Raw genomic sequence first — 24992 nt, 5'->3', positions numbered from 1 at the left:
GAGGACAAAGGAGGAAATGTCTAACTACAAGACAGATAAAGTACTGTTTTCTGATCTCACAGGCTTAAATGAAAACAATTATTATAAATTACAGGGGAACGCACTGGAATAGTTTAACTTTCAAAATAACAATGTTTCACTTCATGACAAAACAAAAGCTGGAGCTGGAGGAAGAGTTTATAAGCCCCAGGGGAAACATCACAGATCTCAAACACACAAGTCCATATGTTCATTCTGCTGTGAGTCAACAGCTGCCCAAATAATCGACAAGGGATCACAAGTGGGGTGTCTGAACTCTAAACACTGCAAGGTGTGCAGATACACACTTCCTTCCTACATGCAAAAAAAGGAAAAAATATTAAACCCACTGTCCTCTCACTGCTGCAGGAAACTCAACCCCCCTGTGATGCTACACTGGAAGGAGTCAAGTCTGTCATCCAAAAACAGCAAAGCAATTTCAGGGCATTTTCTCTTTCATATATAATTTTATTTCTGGTTATAGAAACAAATGCTAAGAGGAGAAGCAACATTCCCCAACCACATACATCAAATTAAGGTAACAGAACAGTTAAAATAAATGAAAAAAAAAAAAAAAAGTAGAAATTTAAAACCTTTGTTATAGCTTTAAAATATTAACGTTCTCGATACATTAGAAATCACATTCAGATCTCAAATTACTTAAAAAAATGTATGGCTCTATATTAAAAAAACAAACAAACAAAACCACTGTATCCCATTTGATGTGGAAACACAGGTCCTGCTCCTTGGATGCAGGATCCCACAGCCTGGTGGGAGCCAGGCTGCCTTGAGCATCTCACAGGAGCAGTGCTGCAACATGGCCAGAGAAAGAACATGAACTTCACATCCACTGCCCCACATGGAGCTTCCCCCTTGGGATACACACCTGCTTTTTAAAAAGCACTGATAACGAAAACAAGTCACTTAAAAAAACCCCCAAAAAACAACTTTTGATATCAGCTGTAAAAAAAAAAAAAAAAAAAAAAAAATCCCACAAACCCCAAAACATCTGGCTGGAGGTGTTTTGCACAGGCAACACCAGGAACTGAAATGCAAGCATGGCTTTAGTTTCCCCTTTCCATCACCTTCTTATTTTATAAAATAAGTGCCAAACCAGGTGAAAGGGGTAAGGCTGGCCCAGATCTCTGTAGCAAACCCTTCTGTGAAGCCACTGAGGTATTTCAGGTTCTCCTCTCAGCCTTCCCCAGGGACTCGGTGGGAACGAGCATCTGCAGAACAGGGGGAGAGTTGGATTTTTTCTGAATTTGTTTTTCATGAGGGCAATTATTCAGAGTTGGATCTGAATTTCCAGCTTTACCATCCGTTGCTCACACACAGCTTTTGATTTATCCCTAAACAGCTTTTAACAGTCCTTTGAATAACAGTCCTTTGGATAGCTACAGATTCTTAAAATGCTCTTTTTGGCTACGTGGAGGTTGGCTGGCAGGCTGGGCAAGGCCAGCCCCCTCAGCACAAACAGCATGTCCAGAACCCAACACAACATATGGTCTTGTAAAATTTTCATATTTTAAAGCCATTTTCTGTATCATTATATTTGAATGAGTTTGGTTTTGCTTTTGTTGGTGTGTTCTTTTTTTACATTCTGTTTTCTATTAAAGCAAAAAGAACTTAGAAACAATACTCTGGTTCCCTCTACTTCAAGCCCATTTGAGGGAGAAAAAAAGGGGAGATTAAGCAAGTTTAGGTTTACAGTAATTCAATTGCTACAGAGCCAACTTAGCAGCCTGCCCACCTCCCAAGAGCAGCATATAAATCAGCAGAACATCAGGATGTTCTGCACCAGACTTTTAGCAGCAAGACAGTGAAACAGAAGGAATTCTCACTTTTTCTGCTCCATTTAAATCTCATTTTTCTTCAGCTACCAGACATTTCTCCTCACCATTGCCTTTAGCTTTAAGGAAGGCTCTGTCTCAGATTACTTTAAGTGAAAATGAGGTGGGGTAGAAGCAGGACAGAGAGGTCCAGATCACAGCATAACTTGGCAGCAGACACGAGGCAACAACCAAATATTAGGGGAAATCTGGGTTTCACAGGGGCAGTTTTCTGCTGGATGAGGAGGAAAGCTGCTTCATTTCACTGCTCCTATTCTGGTCACTCTTCCTACCACCAGCCCTGTCCTCCCTGAAGCCCCATCACCAGCCAGTGATTGCTGAGGTGAAGCTTTCACTCAGATCCTCACAGAGAATTTCTGCTTCTGGAAGAGCAATTAGGATTTGGAAGTTCAAATATCACCTCCTTTTATTCTCAAAAGATCCACGTGGTTCAAAATACACCTTTCTGTGAATTTAGTGATCCTTGTGGAATTAAACCACACTTGAACTTTGGCCAGTTCAGTAAAATTTACTCCCTGTGAATGGAAATATTAGAAAAACTCTTCAGTGCTCGTTTTTAAGGGGATATAGACACACCTCACCCCACAAAGAGACAGAAGCATGATAAAAGGAAAGTAATCTCACCACAGAGAAAAAGAAACTATTTCCTAGTGCCCCAGTCTTAGCTTAGCCACCTAACAGGAAAGAATTCCTCAGCCTTACAGCCTCCTCATGGGCCCCCCATTAATCTCCTCTGTTAGAAATAAGGTCCCATTAGGTACAGAGCAGAATCTGTAAAGAACTCCCTGATACTGCATCTAGAGAGAACTGCAGACAAGAAAGGATTCCAGCTTTCATTAGTGCCATTTGGGTTTTTTTTTTTTTTTTGCCAGAAAAGCAGCATGAATTGGGGTTGCTGAAAGCAGGACAAAGCCAGAAGCTTTTTCAGGGATCCTACACAAGGAAGATGCAAGTACCAAGTTGCCTCTTCTGCTCTGCGAGAGGAATGAAAGCAATCACTGAAATAAAGCTGCTTCCACTGGCTGCTCACATTTGTTACAAAAATAGGTTCATCATTCTTTCAGAGTCAGTGCCTGGTGCAGGAATTTACCAACACACTGTATAAAAGTCTGTGTAAGTACCATTCAAGAGAAAGAAATAGTCATGGACCATTTATATATCTATATTGACACACACGCTCACACACTCACACATTAATAAATATAAATTTCATGTTTACACAGATCTAATTTAATATTCTCTGAAAAAAAATATTTAAAGGGTTTCTTCCTTAGCTGCCACCCATGAATTGCCAATGGTTTTTTTCTGCCTTGAGAGCAAAGGGGTAGTTTTAGCACAACTACCCTCATGCTCTGAAACTTAAAGTGACACATAAGGAGAGGACCAACAATACATTCTGAAAGGTTTTAATTCAGTGTTGGTAAATTGAAAAGGTATCAAAAGAATTTTCCAAACATATAAATACAAATGTCAAAAATGAATTCAGAATTTGGAATTTAAATATAGTGCTCCAAGAAAACCAAGTATTTTTCAAAATGTCTTGCTCAGGCCAAACTAAAATGCTCCCTGGTGTATTATTGCCCCATGAAAGACACCCTAACAGAGAAATCCCACCCTCACAGCTACAAAATTCCCCCTGCTGACTATGGCATGGGAATAAATCCACACCTGTATGCACAAACACGTGCACTGACCTGCAAACAACCCACCCAGCAGAGAGAGATGCTGACAGAACAAATCACAGCCTGACAGCTGCCAGGCAGCCCAGAGAGAGAATCCCCAGCCACGTTTGGACCAGGTGCAGATCAACATGCAACAAGGCATTGCCTCCCAATCCCATCAATCCAGCAACCCAGATGACCTTGTAGTGTAACTGTTTTCTGCAGCACAGCTGGCTCCATGGGAAGCTACACTTTCCAGCAGTAGTGTATGCTATAGTAGCAGCAGCTTGGGCATAATTTTTCACCCAGAAGGACACAAAAAGTTCTACAACAGATTGTTTACTCGTGTAACTGCAACCTAATACAAGAATCCTCGCCAGATGCAGACCTTCAAGCAATGGAATTAAATTAGGAGTTGGATTAAAGGACTCTAGAGTTGACAGAAATAACTACAAACAGAGGGGGAAAACTGATGAGGAGCAGAAACAGGAGCTGCCCAAGAGACTGGCTGGCAAGAGAAGACAGATCATTTGCTGCAGGATGGCATTTGTAAACTCAAAAACTCAGCGTGAAGCAAGGGCAAAATTATGAAGCAAGTCCTGTTCCTTTAGAGGTTCATTCTTAATGCCCTAGTCCAATTTATTAGCAGCAAGACTTAAAAAACCTCAAAGATTTTGCAGCAGGTAGAAGCTCAAGGCAAGTTCTGCATTGGATTGAAACTATCACTGTCCCTTGGGAGAGAGGGACAACATGGTTGCACCTGCACAAATGCAATCCAGTTCACTCTGTGATTTGCTCCTTAGACTTTACACTTGTCCTGCAGCAAGAGACCAAACAGGTACTGGGCTGTACTGGCAAAAGTGTAGCTACCAGGCCAAGGAAAAGGATTCCTCTTCCAACTCATGCAGCATTCCCCAGATCATGTCTGCAGCAGCATCTCTGCCTTTGGGCTCCCCTGTACAAGACTCACAGTGAGCTCCTGCAGCAATTCCACCTGAGGGACAAGAGGAGACCAAGACAACCAGACTGGTTCAGCCTTAAAAAAAGGAAACAAATTGGAAAAATCTTACTGGAATCTTCAAGTATCTATTTGCAACATGCAGAGGAGGCAGAGCTGGGTTCTACTAAGAGGCAAGGAACAAATATAGCTCCATGGAAAATTCTTATGTTGCTGAGAAGCTTTCAACATGTGTGGTGAGAGTAGACTCTCTAAGGAAAGGTACAGAACTACTGCTAGGTGAAATCCTTGTCATCCAAGGTCCCCAAACCCAGGTAGAGCAGGGAAACACTTCTCCTTTCACCCTACATTTTGACATTCACTTACACACCAGCACACACCAGTGATACCAAATAAATACCCCCTTGCTAACATAGATGACAAGCTCCAACACCAGCTGAACATCTCCAGCAGGCAGGGAGAAGAGTTCCATACCACACTGCAACAGAGTTCAGGTCAGATGCTCTCACTTGCTTACATACAGGTCCCTAGTCTTCTGTGCTCCAAGTTTTATTATACTGTGGGCATTTCCCCACTGAAAAAGGAAAAACAAAAGCAGAAATGAATGTTGAATGACAACTCTAAGTCAGTACACAAGACCAAACATGCAAAATCAAGTTTACTCCCCCCAAAATCTGATGCTAGACCATGATGGCAGAAGCACTGCAAGAGCTTGAGCTGTTTTTTCTCTCCTCTTATAAAGCTTTAAAACATGTCTCTGAAAACACTGTCCTGAATAAGCTCTGCCCAACAGTAACATGTCTAGAACACAGCATGAAAATTAATACAGGTGACCAAATTGATCTCTCTTAACCTGCTCTGGAGCTCCATGTATTCCACAGGTATTTTCATCCTTGAGTCCTCAGGCAGAGCTTAATGCAAGGTGCTGCTCCTGTCAGTGGATAAAAATGACTGGATATGCTACAGGGGACAGTGTTAATGGTATGGGGGAGGGAAGAATATGGGAAGGAAAAAGAGTTGAAAAGAATATATGAGCTAATCATGAACTTCAATTTTGTGCTCACCACTGTGCTGTGTTATCACTAAATCAGATTAAATTGATCTTTCTCTAAAAAGCTTTCTGTATCATAAGAGCCAAGGTCAAGACAAACAACATGGAATTTCAGTGGAATAAAACAAAGAATGACTGCATTCAACTCTTGCAAACTGGGGCAAAGAAAGTTGCTATAAACGAACTGTGATCAAAGTAAAATTAGTCAATGTCATTGCCTAAGGTGAAAAAAAAAATCAATAGGGAATGGTGGAAAGTGAATTCACACATTAAGAACTTGGCTTTACAGTTTTCCCAGATCTAAGTTATCATAGTTTAAATATTGAATATGCCTTGACCTTCATTACACAGACAGCAGAAAATCCAGTGAAGCCTACACCTTCACTTCCCCTCAAACCAGTTTTAGTTAATGCAATCAAAGAAGAGATGCAACTTTTTAGACAGTAAAAAAAAGTCAGATTATCAATTCAAAATAATCCTGCATATAACCATTAAGGTAAACATTTTCTTTCTAGCTGAAGACTTAATTCTACCACCACATTAACTTTCATGCCTCTGCAGCCTGGAGAATCAGGACTGGTATGTAGAAAGAATGGTGCTGTCTTCAAGACTGAGCAGTGTTGAAATAATTCATCTGGAGGCCTGAAACTAGATGTCTTCATCTCACATGTTCTGGATGAGGACAACACTTTTCCACAGCTCTCAAAAGGATTTAGCAAGAACAGTTATTTTACCTGGTACCAGGCAATGTTTAGGCAAACCTACCAAAAAAAAAAAAAAATCTGCTAGTGGCAGGACTGCTTCCTACAGTAGCAGAGGGATGCAGCAGACTGATAAAGCAAAAACCCCTGACAGGATGAACTGACAAGTTCCAGACAAGCAGAAAGGGGGAACAGACAAAGATATTTGCTTATCCTCAACTCCCATTTGAACTAGCAGGCACTGTGAGCCACAAAAAGAAGAGACAGAAATGTTATTCTGTTCTAAATACTCAGGAGGCAGATGTACACATGCAACCTGAGGATGGACTTTCAAGAGATATCTAGAAAGCAGCAGCTTTATGGTGGATGAAAACATTGTCATTCAGCTGATGTCTTGGGTGCTGGACTAGTTTACAGAAGTTTAGGGTTTAGTTATTTAGACTCTTCAAGAGAAAAGCATCAGCAAAGAGAAATCCACAGAATCTTGGCAGCTCCTGAACAGTTTTCTGTTGGTTTTTCATCTTGCTCTGACTCACCCAACGTTCTGGAAACCCAAGGACTGCTGTGCTTCCGGAGCGCTCCCAAGCCTCGGGGCTGGTTCAGAGGCGTGCCTGTATCTAAACCAGCAGTCACCCCAAAGTAATGATTCATCACAGATAGGCTGTGCTGCACTCTCACTTGTGCCTTCCACCTTGAAGTTCATTTTATTGACTCCTGCCTTTGAAAAGGCTACAGAAACCAGAGCTAATCTGTGTGCTTTTCCACTGCACCACACCTCGCCTTCCTAGCGGGAGAAGGGACAGCTGGAGGCCAGCCTGCTTCAATTACTTTGTGGTCTCTACAATCCTCCTTCACAAAACCATTTCAAAGTACTAAAATCCCATCTAATAACTTGTCACTAAGGGCACACACCTGAATTCTGAAAGCACAGCTCAGATAAATGATCTGTCATGAATATTTTATGTGCCTCTCTCCGCAGAAAGTAACCACAAATTATGAGACCAAGAAATTCTTTCCTTCTTTCAGCAGTATTTCTCACAAAACAATGGACTTGAGAATTAAACATGTCTGGGGTTTTTTATTCAAGTGGTGGGACTTGGTTATTGAATAGGATTTGGCAAAGACAAAGGAAACCTAGAAGGGAACAAGTGATGCCAGCTGTCACCTTGTGGATTTGCTCCCCAGATTCCAGCAGGCACTGAAGGGCTGTGCCTTACCCCTAATCCTCATGGATATGCTGACAGTATCATTTACTGCACACTGGAGAAGGCTTTTTGCAATGTTTCTGCAGGGAGTTTTGCTCCTCTTTGTCTGCACAGGACAGCAAATCAGTACAGATGGGGGATAACCCACCAGAGGCATAGCCCACCTCTCTTAAGTCTCTCTTGCCATTACCAAAGCTGTAACATTTGCTAAATTAAAAAAATCTCTGCTGTGCTGCCAGAAGACATGTTAGCCAAGGGGGCTGCAAAGGGTGTAAAGCCAAAGGGGTTTGCTGGAGGCTACAGGCAGGGGTGGATTTTTTTTGCCAGTAATAAGGTGTCACAAGCACCCACTGCTGCACGTGGCTGAAGTGAGTCAATCTGCCTTCCTCAAAAGACATCCTTGCACTATGTGAGGAGCCTGGAACACAATTTGAATAAAGGCCTCCTCCTACTGGCCAGCCCAAATGGTCCTCAAGGCAGGAGAGACAGGAGAGGGAGCCAAGCAATGAAAGCAAACCTCCAAATCAATTTTGGTAAAACTGTTTGAAGACCTCCAGTGAGTTTTGCCACATACAAAATAGGTCTTTTGCCTTAGTCTACTACACTCTGACAGAATTTGAATGAACCATGGTATGACCTTTGCTGCCTCTCATCCAAGCCTTCAACTTCCCTTTCCAAAGAGTGAGACAGGAATTTTGCAGTTAGCCATGGAAGAGGGTCAGCTCTGACCTCCTGACCACGCTCCATCAAGCTTAGGACCCAGCACCACCAGGAGGTGAAGGTGACTGCTCTAGTGCAGAACATCAACCAGTGTTTTGTTAAGTTCACATAGACAGTGGCCATGCCTTCACCTACAGTCCTGATTTGAACAAAAGCTGATGCTCCACACAAGCTGTGATCAATCAAATGCACACAGAACCTCCTGGAGGCATTTTTCTCCCTGTGATCCTCAGGCATCAAGATACTTTGGCTGTTGTCCCACAGCAAGTGATGAATAATTGTAAGAAATTATTTGAAAAGATACAAACCCCTTTGTTTTTAACATTTGTACAGGAACCAAGTTAATACAGTTCCTCTGTCATCCTATTCTCCCTCAGAGAGAATGGAGAGAAATTGCATCTGGAAATCCAGGTGGCTGAGCCCTGAAACTCTTCCTCCTGAATCCCCATATAAATAAGCATTTATATTCAGAATTTTCTGTTTTAAAAAACCAGAATCATTTGCCTTTTTTTTTAAGCTTGGTACCATGTTTCTTTAATGTTGTTGTGCACCCATCTTTCAGAATTTGATTGCCTTAGGTGACCTTTTTAAAATGGTTCTATGGTTCAAAGCTCTCAGAAGCGTGGTATTAAGGCATTGAACGTGAGGAGTTTTCTTTCCAGGGAGCAGACTGTATTTGTATTACATTCTTTAAGATTCTGAACTGCAAATCCCATCCCCTTGGAGCCAAAAGGGGAAAAGATAGTTAAAAATATCCCAGCAGTCATACAATCAGTTGTCTGTATTTTTTTGACACTTTTTTAAAAAAAAAAGTAAAAGGACAAAATATCCCATAAGTAGAGACAGAACAGAGTTCCAGATATGGGTTCTTGGGAGGGATTTTCCATTCTTTTTGGCACCTTGTGATTCTAACAGCTGTTGTCCTCCCATTGAAAAATCTGCCTTTAAAAAGAGCTCTTTATCAGCTGTGTTTTGAGCTGTTACAGTTGTGGTTGGTTTCCTGTGAAAGCTGCTTTAGGGCTCCTGCCATCCCATGCCCACCCCGCCATCACTCCAGCTCCTCCCACCGGTTCTTCATTCACTGGTTGCCTGTCCTTGTGGCACTGTGGATGTGATGACTCCAGGCTGGGCTGGCACAGCTCCACTGGGCTCTTCTATCCGTGATCTTTTCACTTCAGGTTCACTGGATGCTGCTGCTGTCTCTTCGTTCCCCGGCTCGCAGACCCGGCTGACGACAACAGGAGTGGATGAGCTGGCCTGGGCTGCAAGGAGCTGCAGTGGATTTGTAAGAGCTGGGAAGGAAGATAAGAGACAGAAGTAGAATTAGTGGGGTGAAGCAGAACAAGCCTTTGCTATTCCAAGAAAAGCAACAAAACAAAATCCCACCATCAAAAGTGACAGCTGGCACAAGGTCAAGTGCTGTTTCCCACTGCATTTTGAATGCCTGGCTTGCCTTGTCCTTCTCTCTTCCTCCACAACCTCAGATTTTCAAGTTTACCAAACCAGCAACAGCCCCTCTCACAAGAGAACTTCCTTCTTCCCATCCACTGTCAAACAAAGCATTACTAGCTAAGTATTTATTCCCAGTAGGGGAGGATCAAGTTCTAGTTAAAATTACAGCACATCTCTTTGAGAGGTAGTTCTGATTGTAGGTGGTCAGAGAATTTCTCATGAACTCCAACATCCATGTGCTGGGCCTTTCATTTGGAGGTTTAGAGGCTCTCTTGAACCCTGCTCACACAGGAAGAACAAACCAGGCTGTTGGGAAATAGAATGCAAGTATTGAGTGTACTGACAACCCACTTGTAAAAGGGGCAGGAAAGAGCTTACCCCAGACAACCACATCTGTTCCCATCAGAACTGGGATCAGAACACAGGAATTTCTGACTTCCAATCTTGTATTGCAGTACTGACACAAAGTCTGACCCTCCCATTAATACAAGTGGTAAGAAAAAAAGATGATTAAGTAGCAACCCTGTGTAAAAATGTCTACAATTCCTAGTTCCAGACAGAGAATGTGCTTACACACTGACTTTGGCACACACCACTGCCTGGAAAACAAAACACATGCAATTTTTGGACACTGCATCAATCGGAGAGGAAGCCAAAGGGGACTCAGGAAACAGCACATCCTCTGCCCTCCAGACTCATTTGCAAAGGATGGAAGGACTGAACATCAGTGCTGTGTTCACTGCTAAATGCATGAAAAAAGGAGCCCTAGGATAAATAAACAAAGCCAACAGAACAAAGGCCCTCAAAGCCCAGTGACTTCTACCAAGGCATGAGAAGAAAGCTGTAGAGTACCAAGAGGATGAAGGAAAAAAAATAGGGTATAGATGAGGGCAGTCAGCAATTACAGCTTAGTGACTTAGAGAACCTAAATGATGCAGCTGAAGAGAAGTCAACTTAGTACTGATGAGAGTCAAGAGACTCAGGCTTTGTTTTGTGAACCAGAAAATTTACTGCCACTTACAAAAAAATACTCATGCAACTGGAATACTTCCCACTTTGATGAATTAAAAAGTTTGGCGAGATTAAAATATTTTAACATAAAAATGTTAAATAAAAAACTGTCTGATTCTATATTAGACAAATGCTACTGCTGGTTAGTAGAAGTTTGACCTATCTGATCTATTAATATCTTAAAATAATTGCATAAAAACCTTATCACTATCATTTTTTCATAGTTCCAATGAGATTCTTGCAATTCAGGCCAGGTGATAACTGTGAAGAGATGTGGCAGAAAATTCTGTAGAAGCATTCATGTCTTCATGAAAGGCACCCAAAGCCCAGCAGTGTCCTTCATTTCAAACTCCCAAAAGCACCAGCTTGAGGCAGCAGAAGGGCTTGGCCTCTTAGTGAAAAAAAAAGCCATAAGAAACCTGGATATTCCAATCCCCAGCTGAAAAAAATCTGAGGTGCTGAGCAAGCAAGAGGAAGCTGCCATGACATGGCTTATATGGAATTTAAAAAAAACCATGCCTGACAAATGACTAGAACACATCCTGTGTATACAAAAATCCTACAATCATTCACCTGGGGAATGGGGAAGAATGTTATTTTCTTATTACTCTACTGAGTCATGTTTTACAAGATCTAAAAAGCACCATGGAAATTTTATTATTTGGAGTGTTACAAGCAAAGGCTGTTGGTCAGAAGAAAATAAATGAAAACAGGCTCTCCACAAGAATCACTGACACTTTCAACATGTAACTTTCAAGAGGTAGAGAGTCTCAGTACTAATAACTGCATAGCCAAGGGCAAAGGAAGGACAGGGCTTTTCTGCCAGAGAGCAGGGCTGCTCTCCCAGGAAAGGGAGCAGAGGTGGACAGAAGGGAACCACCCACTGATTTACAGCCCTAGAAGTGGAAGAATTGCACTACTTTTGAGATGGACACATGGAATAACTTGACACACAGAAAGCAAGAGGAGAAAATGCAGCTATCCAGCCTGGCTGCTGAGCTTGGGGAGCAGGAACTGGGGAGCAGGAGCCGAGGAGCAGGGGTGGGGGAGCAGGAGAGTAGGGGCTGCCAGGAACTGGGGAGAAGGAGCAGGGAGCAGGAGCTGGGGCTGAGAGCAGGGAGCAGGGGCTGGGGAGCAGGGGCGGGGAGCAGGGAGCAGGGGCAGGGGAGCAGGGAGCAGGGGCTGGGGAGCAGGGAGCAGGGGCTGGGGAGCAGGGAGCAGGGGCTGGGGAGCAGGGAGCAGGGGCTGGGGAGCAGGGAGCAGGGGCTGGGGAGCAGGGAGCAGGGGCTGGGGAGCAGGGAGCAGGGGCTGGGGAGCAGCAGCAGGGAGCAGGGGCTGGGGAGCAGGAGCAGGGAGCAGGGGCTGGGGAGCAGCAGCAGGGAGCAGGGGCAGGGGAGCAGGGAGCAGGGGCTGGGGAGCAGGGAGCAGGGGCTGGGGAGCAGGGAGCAGGGGCTGGGGAGCAGGAGCAGGGAGCAGGGGCTGGGGAGCAGGGAGCAGGGGCTGGGGAGCAGGAGCAGGGAGCAGGGGCTGGGGAGCAGGGAGCAGGGGCTGGGGAGCAGGGGCTGGGGAGCAGGGAGCAGGGGCTGGGGAGCAGGAGCAGGGAGCAGGGGCTGGGGAGCAGGGGCTGGGGAGCAGGGAGCAGGGGCTGGGGAGCAGGAGCAGGGAGCAGGGGCTGGGGAGCAGGAGCAGGGGCTGGGGAGCAGGAGCAGGGAGCAGGGGCTGGGGAGCAGGGAGCAGGGGCTGGGGAGCAGCAGCAGGGAGCAGGGGCAGGGGAGCAGGGAGCAGGGGCTGGGGAGCAGGAGCAGGGGCAGGGGCTGGGGAGCAGGGGCTGGGGAGCAGCAGCAGGGAGCAGGGGCTGGGGAGCAGGAGCAGGGGCAGGGGAGCAGGGAGCAGGGGCTGGGGAGCAGCAGCAGGGGCTGGGGAGCAGCAGCAGGGGCTGGGGAGCAGCAGCAGGGAGGAGGGGCTGGGGAGCAGGGGCAGGGGCTGGGGAGCAGCAGCAGGGAGCAGGGGCTGGGGAGCAGCAGCAGGGAGCAGGGGCAGGGGAGCAGGGAGCAGGGGCTGGGGAGCAGCAGCAGGGAGGAGGGGCTGGGGGGCAGGAACAGGGAGCAGGGGCTGGGGAGCAGGAGCAGGGGCAGGGGCAGGGGAGCAGCAGCAGGGAGGAGGGGAGCAGGGAGCAGGGGCTGGGGAACAGCAGCAGGGAGGAGGGGCTGGGGGCAGGAACAGGGAGCAGGGGCTGGGGGGCAGGAACAGGGAGCAGGGGCTGGGGAACAGCAGCAGGGAGGAGGGGCAGGGGAGCAGGAACAGGGAGCAGGGGCTGGGGGGCAGGAACAGGGGGCAGACCCACCGTAGGCGCTGCCCGCGATGCTGTTGGTGGGCACGGCGTGTTTGCCGTTCTGGGTGACCGCCCGCACCGGGAGCTGGTGCTGCCCCAGGGCCACTGGAGCTGCCTGCTGCAGGATGGTGACAGTCTGCCCAGGGACACCCTGTGCCATCTGACTGGCCACTGTCTGGATAACACGGCTGGCCGTGGGGATGGTGGCAAAGGCGATCGTTGGCTTCTCGTCCATGCCTGCGGAACAGCAGAGGAGACAAGGATCAGTCACCGCCCTGCCTTAGAGGCAGGTTTTATTCTCATACACACCCCAGCATTACAATAGCACAGCACCACAGAAGGTCAGGGATGAGGATTTGGAAACACTAAATTAATCTCCATTGCACATTTACTCTACACAATATTAACATCATTTTTCTTACAGCATAAGCCACAAGAAAAATTTTTAAAAATCAAACCCATCAATTTGATCTCTTTCCCTAAAAAGGCATCACCTCCCTTATTGGCACATCACAGCTGTGATATGGACAGCAAGCACTGCAAATCTCATAGCTTACTTTGTAATTTCAAACAAACTGGCCTGACTTTCAATACCACACAGCAGAAGGCATTAAGATCTTAAACAATGCCTGGAGCCAAAAGTCTGCAGCAGCTTGCTGTCAGGCCTGCACGGAGGTTGATTTACAAGGAAGTCTTCCCACAGTTGCCAGCTTTTGCTGTGGAAGTATAGGAAGAAAACAGGATGGAGGAAAAATAAAAAAGGAGAGCAGAGTTCCTGGACAGAGGTAACTGCTTGAGAGCACTAAACCACTTTTCTCACTTCCCAGGTTAAGTAGCAGGTGAATTCAGCAGGTATGCAACAGATACAGGACAGCATCCTGTCAGACATGCAGGAAAGGAGAGGAACCACTCTTCCAGGGGCTCTGTGGGTCTCAAAGGACAGAGGACAGGAAGTACAATCTAATTAGTCCTGTAGGGAAAGAAAGCCTCTCCCATTTTAACATTCTCACACAACAAGAGCAGAGTCAGGTGGGATGTAAGCACTGAGCTGAAACCTGCAGGCAACCTGATGGGAATGGGGAGAGAAAAGGCAAGGAAAGCAAGGAGATTAGGAAGGAAAATGCAGCAAGCAGGGAAAGTATAGACTACAAAAGGATACCAGTGGGACAAGTAGGGAAAGAACAGGCAACAGCAAGAACCAGTGAATGAAAGAAGGGAGCAGGTGATAGGCAGCTGCAACTGTTAGTGCTTCAGGAACATGTATGGGATGCAGACAGGAATTTCTAGAGAATGCAAGTGAAACTCAAGCAAGATAATCAGTGAACTAAAATTGCCAGTGGTCCTGCTGCTGCAAGAGGGGAAGCTCTTTGTCATTTTTCCCTTCCCTTGGAGAGAGGGATCATTATCCCACTGCCCACATAAAAGTCAGAGAAACCAGCTTTGCTGCTGGTACAACATACATTGACCTTGTAGCACTAAGACCTTCTGAAATGGGGAGCAGACAAGGTGTTGTCTAGATCACAGCAAGAGAATATTTAACTCACTAAATCCCCCGAGGCTGGAATTTCCAGCTTAGGGACAAAAAAAGGCCTTTGTTCTAACTGGTTTTTGAAGATTGCTTTAATGGGGCACTGTCTGCACTTCCAGAAGCACATACTTTCCTCTAGGAATCCAGGCCTGCAGAAAAGAAGGGCTCAATCATTTATTTCCAAAGCCATGCTGGAGCAGAGTTGCAGCCTTTCCCAGGCTCTCTCTTTTGGCTGGAAAAGGCACACACTTTCATAGCCAATACACAGGCATAATATTGGTACTGGGGATATTTACAAAATCATGGAGAGACAGGACAAGAGAGAATGGCTTCAAACTGAAAGACCAGGTATAGATGAGATACTAGGAAGAAATTCTTTCCTGTGAGGGTGGTGAGGCCCTGGCACAGGTTGCCCAGAGAAGCTGTGGCTGTCCCATCCCTGGAAGTGTCCAAGGCCAGACTGGACAGGGCTTGGAATGAGATGATCATTCTATGATAATAAGCAAATTTTAACCACTGTGTGTTTTTTCAGGCTCCAAAGTCTGTTAGTTTTGTTCCCCAGGAGACAAGGGAACACAGCTGTCCTGCTCTCTGGTGGAGACAAAAAATGGATAAACTCTCATTTGGTTTAAATTTTACCTGGAAAAACATCTTTTTTAACAGCTCAGTGCCCAGTGAGTGAAAATGTTCAAGCACTCTCCCCTCTGAGCCTGCTCAAGACTTATTAGCAGAGCAGCAAGGGAGGCGAAACGCTACCTCGGTGGTCACCAGCTAAGTCCAACACTGCTCCTGCAGCTTCATGAGCTCCTGCTGCTGTGCCCTGGTTTGTGAGGATGTATCCATTTGCAGAGTTTGCAGAGGAGGTCACCACTCGGACCATGGTGACAGTGGGAGCTTGTTGAACGACGTGGATTGCGTGGCACGGAGGCTGCTGGGAAGTCACTATGGATGCTGGCATGTAGGCCACTGGCTTGGCCACCAGGGTGGATGGTCGGGGAGGAACTGCCATAATCACTGGCTGGGCACTCACTGGAGATCCTGAACAGAAAAGAGAAGCACATGTTAACAGGAGAGGCAAAAAGACTCCCATTTATTTCATCTGTGCACTTCCAGCCTGCCCAATGCTTCAGCACTGGCAGGAATGGAGGTAGAAACAAACAAACAAACAAAAAATCAAGCCTTCAAATATACCACTTTCAAACTTCTCCTCCCTAATGTACAAAAACCTTACTTGTCATCTGAGTATATTTCTGTGAATAAAAGCCATAATAAACATTAGGAAAATACCCCAAACCAAGCTTACCTTAATGAGCTTTGCCTTCCAAGCTCACCCTACGCCCCAGGTGAGCACAGCTGACAAGCAGATAATTACCAGGCCCTGGCCACAGCACCAGAGCTTGGTGTAACCAAGCTGATCTTATCCAGAGGCTGGTAAATGAGAGCAAGTGAGCTGTGTGCTGCCAGGGCTACTCTGCTGTCAGATCTTTACAGCCACCTAGCCCAAGGTTAGATCAGCTGCCTTACACATTCTGCCCCTCATCCAAAGGGGAATAAAAAACAGTTTGAAGTTGTACTTGCACCAACAGACTCTAACAGCAAAGGGGAAAGAGAGCCCTGGATCCTCCAAAAAACCACTGCAGAAGCCTGTGGTGTCCTCAGCATGGCACGTGGGGCACATGAACAGCCACCCTCTGGAACAAGAGCTACTCACCCGGCGCGCTCTGGGAATAGCGATACTCTGGAACTGAGGCTAACTTTGACCCAAAGTCGTGGTCGTGTGGAATGGGTGAGCCCTCCCGAGACAGGCACTCTGGAGTCTGGAGGCCACTAGAGTGAGGGGACAGCAGGCCAGGGTGAGTAGGGGAGGCAGGAGCACTCCTGAAACACCAAAACATAGTGTTGGCAAGTGCAGGTGCATTTTGACCACAAGACAGCAGCAGACACCCAGAGTTATGTCCAGTACAGGATTCTCTAGGAAGGACAGACTTTCCTCCACACCACCCACTGCAGTCCTGCTGGGAAGAGCTGAAAGGCACACAGGGACACCACAAACACTCCAGCTCCAAATATTGTTGTGTTATTCCTTGCTGAAGGCAACTGGACGCTTCAGAGTAAAGTTAACACTTCCTTGTTAGACCCACTACTGACAGAGAATCCCCAAATGCCACATGCTCAGATCAGTTTTATAACTTCAAGTCATTCTCAAAGAACCTATGTCAGAGTTTGAGAGGGACAGGGAGAAGAAGAGAGATGCAAGTTGAGGCAAGTGTCTGGCCCTGCATATGCTTATAGAGCAGTTGCTTCCCTTCTCCCTGTTGCCTTCCTCCTTTCCCTTCCCCCCAACTACTTGGTTCCCACCTCTGGCACCAAACACGTGAGGAATTGTACGTTTCTTTAATGACAAATCAGAATAAAAAGCTGAAAAATTCTCCTCCTGTTTCCCCCACATTTTAACAGAGAAAATAGGAGGTGTGGGAGGAATGTTCCATGAAACTGCTCCAGTTTCATGCTAGTGCTGAATTCCAAGTCTTCTCCTCACAGCTACAGGGCTCAAAGAAGCTGTCATTGCACAAGGCAGTGAGGCTGACTGGAGCAGCCACACAGACCTCCTGCTGCTTCACTGCTGACAACCACCATCAACCTGATCTTCCCTATAGGAGAGTGTTTTAAATACCACAGAACTCATTCCCACTATGATCTAATCCACATCTAAACACAGCTTTCCTGAAATCAGAGATTGGCATCTGAAAACACTCACTCCAGTGATAACTGCTTTGAATTTCTTTGAAATGATGCCAAAACAGATACGTTATTTGATGCATTTCTGCAGTTTGAATCTGGATTTTTTTTTGTTGGTTTTTTTTTGTTGAACATTTAAGAAGTCAGAACAATTTTCAGATTATGCCTCAGGACTAACTATATCACCTCTCAAACTATAAACAGAAGCAAAGTTTACTCACTGTACTTCAGGAGAAGTTTTAGTTTCTTTTCTTTGTAATGAGTTTGGCAGAGAGATGAGAGGAAATTGAAGTTACCTGGAGGAGAGAGGCCCAAAAGGTGTTCGGAAGCAGGACACTCCTCTTTGCCTTCTTTTTCTAAATGCTTGTTCTACAAGTTTGGCTTCAGAGGCAGGGTCAATTCTCCAAAAGGAGCCCTTTCCAGGCTCCTCTTGGGAGCGTGGGACTTTAATAAAGTAACGGTTCAAGGAGAGGTTGTGCCGAATGGAATTCTGCAGGAAGCAGAGGAATGAGGTGATTATTTTGCCATGAAGAAATATGTAACAAAGACAAATGGATTGCACCACAAAGCTTAGAAAAATAAATCCACACTGCCAGAATCAGTGCTGAAGGTAGAAACAAGTCACTCAATTCACACAGCTCCAAAGTCACGGGAGAGCAGCAGGAGAAAACCTGGGGGAAAGTGTCAGAGTTTCTCCTAACCAAGCTGGAAGATGGGTTTGCTTGGTACTAACCATTACTTAAATACATCTGGAGCCAGGCAGAGCAGTGACTTCTCTGTGGAAAGCCATGAAAGCAGAGCTTTTGCTGAGGCAGGGGGAAATCACTATAAACCACATCAGAACTCTCTCAAAAGACAGGCTTTATTCTCAGCAAGTGGAAAAAGTTGCCTGAGCCTGTGCTAACTGCTCACCTGCCAAACGATTACCAGGGTGCCCAAACATGCCCTAGAGGACACTGCATCTCACAGTAATCACAATGCAAGGCAGCCAACATGCCCTCAGCCAGCTCTAGGAGGAACCCATGAGCTCTGTGGCACTCTGCAGCTCTCTGGATGATGAAAAGACTGTTTATAATTTCCACTGCAACAGCCCAGCTCTTACAGGGTGCAGCACTGCCTTTTGGGCTGGGGAAGAGCTCAGCAAGGCTCCATGTGCACAAACTCATCCCTCTTCCACTTTCAAACAAAACAAAAGCTCTTCTAGCAGATTTAGACAATCTCTTCACTGGTGAAGCCTTATAATGCCACTGGAGGGGAGAGAAAAAGGCAACTTCACTCCCTGCTGAAATTCAGCTCTCTGAAGCAGGATGCAGCAACTGGTTCACAAAGCACAACTCTGCCGAGCAGGTTAGGGCAGGAAGTGAATTCCACAATTAATTAGAACTGCAGGGAAAAGCCAGGGAGGCAGAAATGTATTTATTCCAACTGCACTCAAAGTGCACCAAGCAGTACTGCTCCTGCCAGTTGCACACAGTGAAATCAGCAGCTGCAAGAGCCTTTGCAGCTGTATTAGTGTATTACATTCAAATGACAACACCCATGGCAGAGGTGTGATGCCAAGAAAAAGTCTGTAAGCAGGTGGAGTTGAGGTTCCTGAAACTTTGGAAGCAACCCTCAAGTGAACACTGAAGTTTGATTTAGCATGTGTTAACTATATCCAAACCCTCCTCTGAAGCTGGTCAGGTTTCCTTGAGAACCACAAGGAGTGCATGGACTCCAGTTTTCCAAGTTCCCACTCAAGTTCAGAACTTGCAAACTGTGACTTAAGCAATGCAGTTGATAGACTGGGAAAACAAAACATCTGTAATGATTTAAGGTGCTATGATTAAAAACTGGAGCTCAGTTTTAGGTTGTATATTCTCTGCTTGAAGAAATCATGCCAAAGATGAGGTGAAGGATTAAGCAAGTATCTGGGCAGAGGAGTGAATGATAGCAAAGATGTAAGGAAATAAAGTACAAAATGAAAAACACATGACTACAGCATTAAAAGAGGAACCAGAGAGCCCAACAGTAACATACTACATTGCCCTACAAAGTATTCAAAAAACCCCCAAACTAATCACCAACAAATGAACTAGTCAGCTTATGTTAAACAAATTCACTCTGGGAACAGTCAAAGCAGCTCTATTCCCAGTACCCCAAATCTTTAATAAATGCATTTCAAAGCAGATAAGCCATGTCAAAGTAGTTTAAAAGCTTGTCAGTGTCAAGAACTCACCTGCCAGCCTTTGTCAGCAGTCCTGTAATATGGATAATGCTTGGTAATGTGGGCATAGATCCCACTTAGTGTTAATTGCCTGTCCTGTGCTGAAGATATAGCCTGCACAATTAGCTGAGCATAAGAATAGGGTGGCTTGGATTCATCCTGAGCAAACAAAAAAAACAAACAAAAATTTAGTCACTAATAAAGAATTTCTACACTGCAGTATAGCACAACCCAAACTTAAAAAGCACATTGGGCTGTAATTTTCACTGATGCCAAGAGAGCAGCAGGGCAGCTAAGAGAGCATCAGCTCTCCCACTGCTGTTTTATGCTGCCATCACCCCATTTAGCACAGGCATTTGTGTGCAAACAGAGCTACAGGGTTGAGTCAGATGAAAGCATCTCCTTCCATCTCCCCACAAACACATAAAAAACCCCAACTTCAATCTGATTCCATTCTCCACTGAATTTCCAAACATGCTTACACCAGCACAAGGAAAGGGGTCAAGACAGGCAATGGAATCAAGAAATAGAGTATAGGTACATTCACTGCTTTCTGTGTTCATGAATTAAAGCCTTCAGTTCTGCCCAGCTACAGCTCCACTCTGTTAGGTTCAGGAGCATGTTATCAGCCCTCCTCCCAGCAACAAGCCCAACATGAAACCTGATCCCTTCCCTTCTCCAGCAGGATTTGTTTCATTCTAGGAACTTTAATTTGTTTGCTAGATCTCGTATTTCCAACTCTTTGCATTATTCCATCAAGAACAACCCTTCTTGTCTCAAGGGAGAATTAAATTTACAAAAAAAAAAAGCCATCTAGTAGAGTGCTCCTCCACCCAATCCCAAATCAGGCGGTTTTGGATATGGAACTTTCAACTTTGATCTGAAGATCAGCTCACCAAAATTACATTTTATCATTCTAAGTTATTTTTTAATCTAAATTCCACTTGCTACTCTTCTCGTTTAACACCTACTTGACAGGCCTTAATGTTTGATTTAAAGTCTGACTACAGACTTCTCATGACAAGGATCTGGTTTCTTCCCCTTTGCTTTCTCCAACAGTGTTTTGCAAAATTCCATTAATTAAAAGAAGAAAATGAGATGTTGAATTTTATGTGCCTCTTCTTTATGGGATCTTGATTTATCAAATAAGCAAAAAAAAAAAAAAATTATTCTTGCTTAAACATTTAAGTGAGTGATTTGAATACATTTTGGGCAGTTAAGCAAGCAGAGACTACCACTAAGCCAAGGACAGTTTGAAGGAATCACCTCAAACCTCTGGAAGACACTACACAGCACCCTTATGTCCAGGGTGCTCTTAAACCCCTTTTTACTCCAACCAGGTCTAGCAATAAAGCCCCATGTTTTAAAAACCTCCCAAGGAGCTCTGCTGGGTAAATAATGTCTGTGTGAACCTTTGGGCTGTCCCCTCCAGATGCATCTGCCTGCTGTTCTGATGCTGCCTTTGCTGCATACTCTGCTGCCAGCTGCAGATCCGAGGTAATGTTGTGAACAAAACGATATCCTGAGGATCCAGCACCACGTGGACTGGCTGGGCAAGAGTTGGGAACACTGGAGAGGCAAAAGAAAAAAACAAGAAAAGAAGAAATACAGTTGTTACTTCATTTATTACTCAGGCATGCAGTTCTTAGTCTTGAAGGTACAGTAAAGCCCTCTGGTCACAGAGAAGCAGAAGCAATGGCCTTACTTCTGTCCCTGTGGCTTATCCAAAGCCCAGACAAATAGAGAAAAAAAACCCATCAGAGATAAAATTGGAATTTCTACAAATCCTGACACTCCCTGCCATACACACTTCCTGCAATCACAACAGAGCAGAGTTTCAAAGTATTAAACAACTCCTTTTTGCTTAGAGAAGCACTTAGAACTTCAAACATACAGTGTACCAGGGATGAAAATTTAAGTAAATGAACAGCTTGTTATTATGACTTGTTAAGGAACAACACACCAATCTCCTTGTAACACAGATCATATTTAATCAATCCTTCTAACAGTTCTACAACATCAGAGCTGAAGCACCCAGAGCAGGGATCTGCCATGAAGGTCCCTAACACCTCATCTGAGCTTCACAGGACCATACCCTGACAGCACACAGCTGGAGACAGCCTTTCCTTGATCACCCCACACTCATGCAGCCAGCAAAGGGGAGCTGCACTCACTGCCTGCACTCCCAGGTAACCCAACATCAGTTCTGGCTGGAAAAGGCACACTCAGAGTGGCAGGGCCACCACAAGATGGCATTACAGGAACGGTGACTGAGCACCACCGGCTGTGAAAGGTGATAAAACGCTACAAACACATAAAAGGGGGCTGTAATTTGCAACACCATTCAGGCACACAGAAATGAGTGCTACAAGATGAGAACTAATTAGAAAGGCTTGTCTAGGGATCACATGTCCTTGATTTGTAGGGTTGGAAGAATCAAAGGCTGGTTTGGGTTGGAAGAGACCTTATAGATCATCTTGTTCCAACTCTCTGCCATGGGCAGGGACACCTTCCACTGGACCTGGTTTTTCTAAACCCCATCCAACCTGGTCTGGAAGGATGGGAGGAGAGGGGTGAGTCTGGGAAGCTGAAGTTCCCTTTTGCTGTCTCTCCCTTTTCCTGTGCTGTCCAGAATCGAAGGATTCAGTGCCAGAACAGCAGGATGCACAGCCAAATCCCAGGATTACAAATGTCTTTTAGGAGCAGAGAAACAGTAAACAAGAAAGCAAACCAATACACAGAAGATTTACATAGCAAAACAAGCAGTTCAAATTGTATGAAAAGATGCAAATTGAAGCTCACAGCTGGAACTAGAATTCAGTACAACTGGCATAAACAATCCTCTTACTGCTGAAATGCCCAATAACTGACACAAACAAATGCTGACACTCATCAGAGCACTGCACCAAATGCTGTATGAAAGAACACTGAAGATGGTCCCTTCCCCAAAAGTTGACTGTCTGGATAACTTCCCCCACACACACGAGGGGATGGAGGGGAAGCAGTCAGACAACCCTTGTTTGCTCAGTGGGCAATACCTTGGGTGCAGAAGCAATTTGTCAGTGTAAGGAATGACCATTTCCTACCACAGTCCTGCCTGTAAACTGAGAAGTGCTGCTATTCCTTGTGGTGTCTCTGCAAATGGCTGCAGTGCTGAGCTCAGCACAACCCAGACTGCTTTTTTTTTAAAAGTGAATTACAGAATGGGGGGCTGGGGGACAGAGAAAAGGCAGCAGAGATATCCAGACACAACAAACCCTTGCAACAGGGAACCCAAGCTCACCCCTGTCCCACATACAGCCTTGTGCAGCACCTGGTAACCCTTTCAGTGCCTACCAATAGTCCTGGGCATTAATGGGTGATGCTGTTCAGGAGCACAGCAGAAGGTAAAGCTTTCAGGTAATACCAGGTATAAAATGTTGATGAGCTCATGCTTACAGATCTCCCTTTGCCAGAGATAAAGGCATTTCTTACCCAGCCTTTCAAAGAGTAGAGACCTCTTTGTGCAGAAAAATGAATGAAAATTTGCTACTTCAAGCTTTGCAAGTGGATAATACTGAAGCACAGAAGATACTCTTGATGTCTTAGTATTCACATGAGGAGCTGGTGTGAATTCACTTATTTTGCTGTCATTTTTCAATAGCTTTTTCACATACACACTCCTTATAATGTGCAGATAATTACAACTGAAAGCCATTTTCATACATGAAACAATGACAAACGAAAAACACAGCAGTTCTTTTTGTGTTTGGCACACAAACAATTATTGTAACACATGGGCTAGAAATGGAATAGGATGAAACAGAGTTTTCTGATATTGTTATTTCTCTGCAAAAATACACAAACAGCAAACCACAGAGACAGAAGCCAGAACTCAGGACAAAGATATGGAAGAGAGAAAAGTACTCCAATAAATCCATGCTCTGCAGAGCTGTATTTCTTGCTTTTTCTTTTCCTTTTTAATAAATACATAAATAAAAATAGATAAAAGAATTTATTCCTTTATTCAAGATCAGCAGAGCAAGCAACTCAATTTTTGCCTCTCCAGCTCTAGCTTCTGAATTTTAAGTATTATCTCTTGCTTAAAAAAACCAAACAAACAAAGGGAGAAACCCATCCCTTGCAGGGCTGTGATTCTCTGGAGTGTTGACAAAGCCCCTCCAAACTAAAGTGTTAATAACTTGTAGAAAAGCCAGGCTCTCCCAGCAGATACTCACTGAAGAACATGATCATGATCATCCCCTAAAGAAGCAGCTGCCCCTTGGGACAGCCACAGTGCAGCTAAAGGTTTGGAAGAGATACTAATCTTTTATCAGAATGAAGCCCTTTAGTCCAGGTAGATCTGCTTCCTTTCAGCCTGGATCAATGATCAAATCAAGAGATGTGGGGACAGAACAAACACCAGTGTTTGAGCACTCCAGGCACAGGCAGGGTAACACATGCTGCTGAGTGTTCAAGCTCTCAGTCAATCATCACAGCTCTTCAGAGGGGAGGCAGAAAGAGCTGACTGGTGGAAAAAACAAGGAGACACAATCTGTTCCACTCCCAACACGGGACAGAAGGAGCAAAGACACAGTTTTACTAAAAATACCCCTCTGAGGGTTAAGTTAAAATTAAACATTAGTGCAGTCAAAAGAAAACAAGCAAACACAATGTAGTGACATCAGTTTCCTGGAGTTCCTGGAATTCTCCTCACCACCCAAAGCCAGGGGCTGGCCAGGGATGCTTGCATGCACTCACACCCCCTTTAAAAATATTATGAAACAAAGAGTTTTCCCTACAAACACCTGTTTGTGCTATAAAGCAAAAGTCAACTGTAAGGACAGTAATAATAATTTGTTGGATGTTACCACGGCATCAATACTTGGCCATAACTAGATCCATGTTGATACTATAACCTTTCACTGAGAAAAGCACATATAGGTCTGCAATTGCACTCTGCTCTGACATCCTACCACACTGCTGTGATCCATGCTCACTGTCCATGCTGGCAAACTTAGCTTAGAAGCAATCCAAATTAATTTGGGTTAAGCTTGCTTGTTATGGAAGAGAGCATTTTGGAGAGGAAGCAAGTGTTTTACACCACTGAAAGACACAGAGAGCATGGAAGCAACTCAGCTGCAGTTACCCACAGCCTTAATCCCATGGTACCATGGTTAATGCCCCAAGTGCCAGAGATCTTTGATATCTACTGAGGATTCAGCATCTCAACTTGAAACAGTGACTGCAGGCAGCCACTGAGGCACAGTTCTCTAAATACCATGCTGAGAACTCAGCTTTAGAATCAGACTACAACCACGTGCTGAATCACACCAGTCCTCTGCAGCATGTTTTCCATTTCAGAGTTAACCCTTCATTGGCAGGAAGGCCAGAAAGATGAGGGCTGAAGGCAATGCCTGCAATACATTTGCCCATGTAAGTGGCAGGATGCCTTTTAAACATGAGGCTTGAACGTTCTTTGTAACACCACAATTCACTTTCAACTCCTGCCAAGAGGAACCAGCCTGTAAGTTCACAGCACTTGCTAGCAGCAATTAACTCTAAGCTGCTGGAGAGT

The 24992-nt window shown here is 45.0% G+C and overlaps 1 protein-coding gene across 1 annotated transcript in view; it reads right to left on the bottom strand.

Annotated features, from left to right (window-relative positions):
- Positions 1–465: 465 nt before the first annotated feature.
- The window catches only part of FOXK1 (forkhead box K1), a 56543-nt gene continuing 32016 nt past the window's right edge, over positions 466–24992 (bottom strand). The window contains exons 3-9 of the mRNA XM_079321238.1: positions 20848–21004; positions 19448–19594; positions 17526–17719; positions 16202–16368; positions 15247–15528; positions 12975–13199; positions 466–9459 (exon numbers count right to left, since the gene is read on the bottom strand). Of these exons, the coding sequence (XP_079177364.1) occupies positions 9242–9459; positions 12975–13199; positions 15247–15528; positions 16202–16368; positions 17526–17719; positions 19448–19594; positions 20848–21004 (1390 nt within the window). The 3' untranslated portion in view covers positions 466–9241. The remainder of the gene's footprint in view (positions 9460–12974; positions 13200–15246; positions 15529–16201; positions 16369–17525; positions 17720–19447; positions 19595–20847; positions 21005–24992) is intronic.

This window comes from Erithacus rubecula (genome assembly GCF_903797595.1).
Source record: "Erithacus rubecula genome assembly, chromosome: 17".
Lineage (NCBI taxonomy): Eukaryota > Metazoa > Chordata > Aves > Passeriformes > Muscicapidae > Erithacus > Erithacus rubecula.
This window is presented reverse-complemented; position numbering and strand designations above follow the sequence as displayed.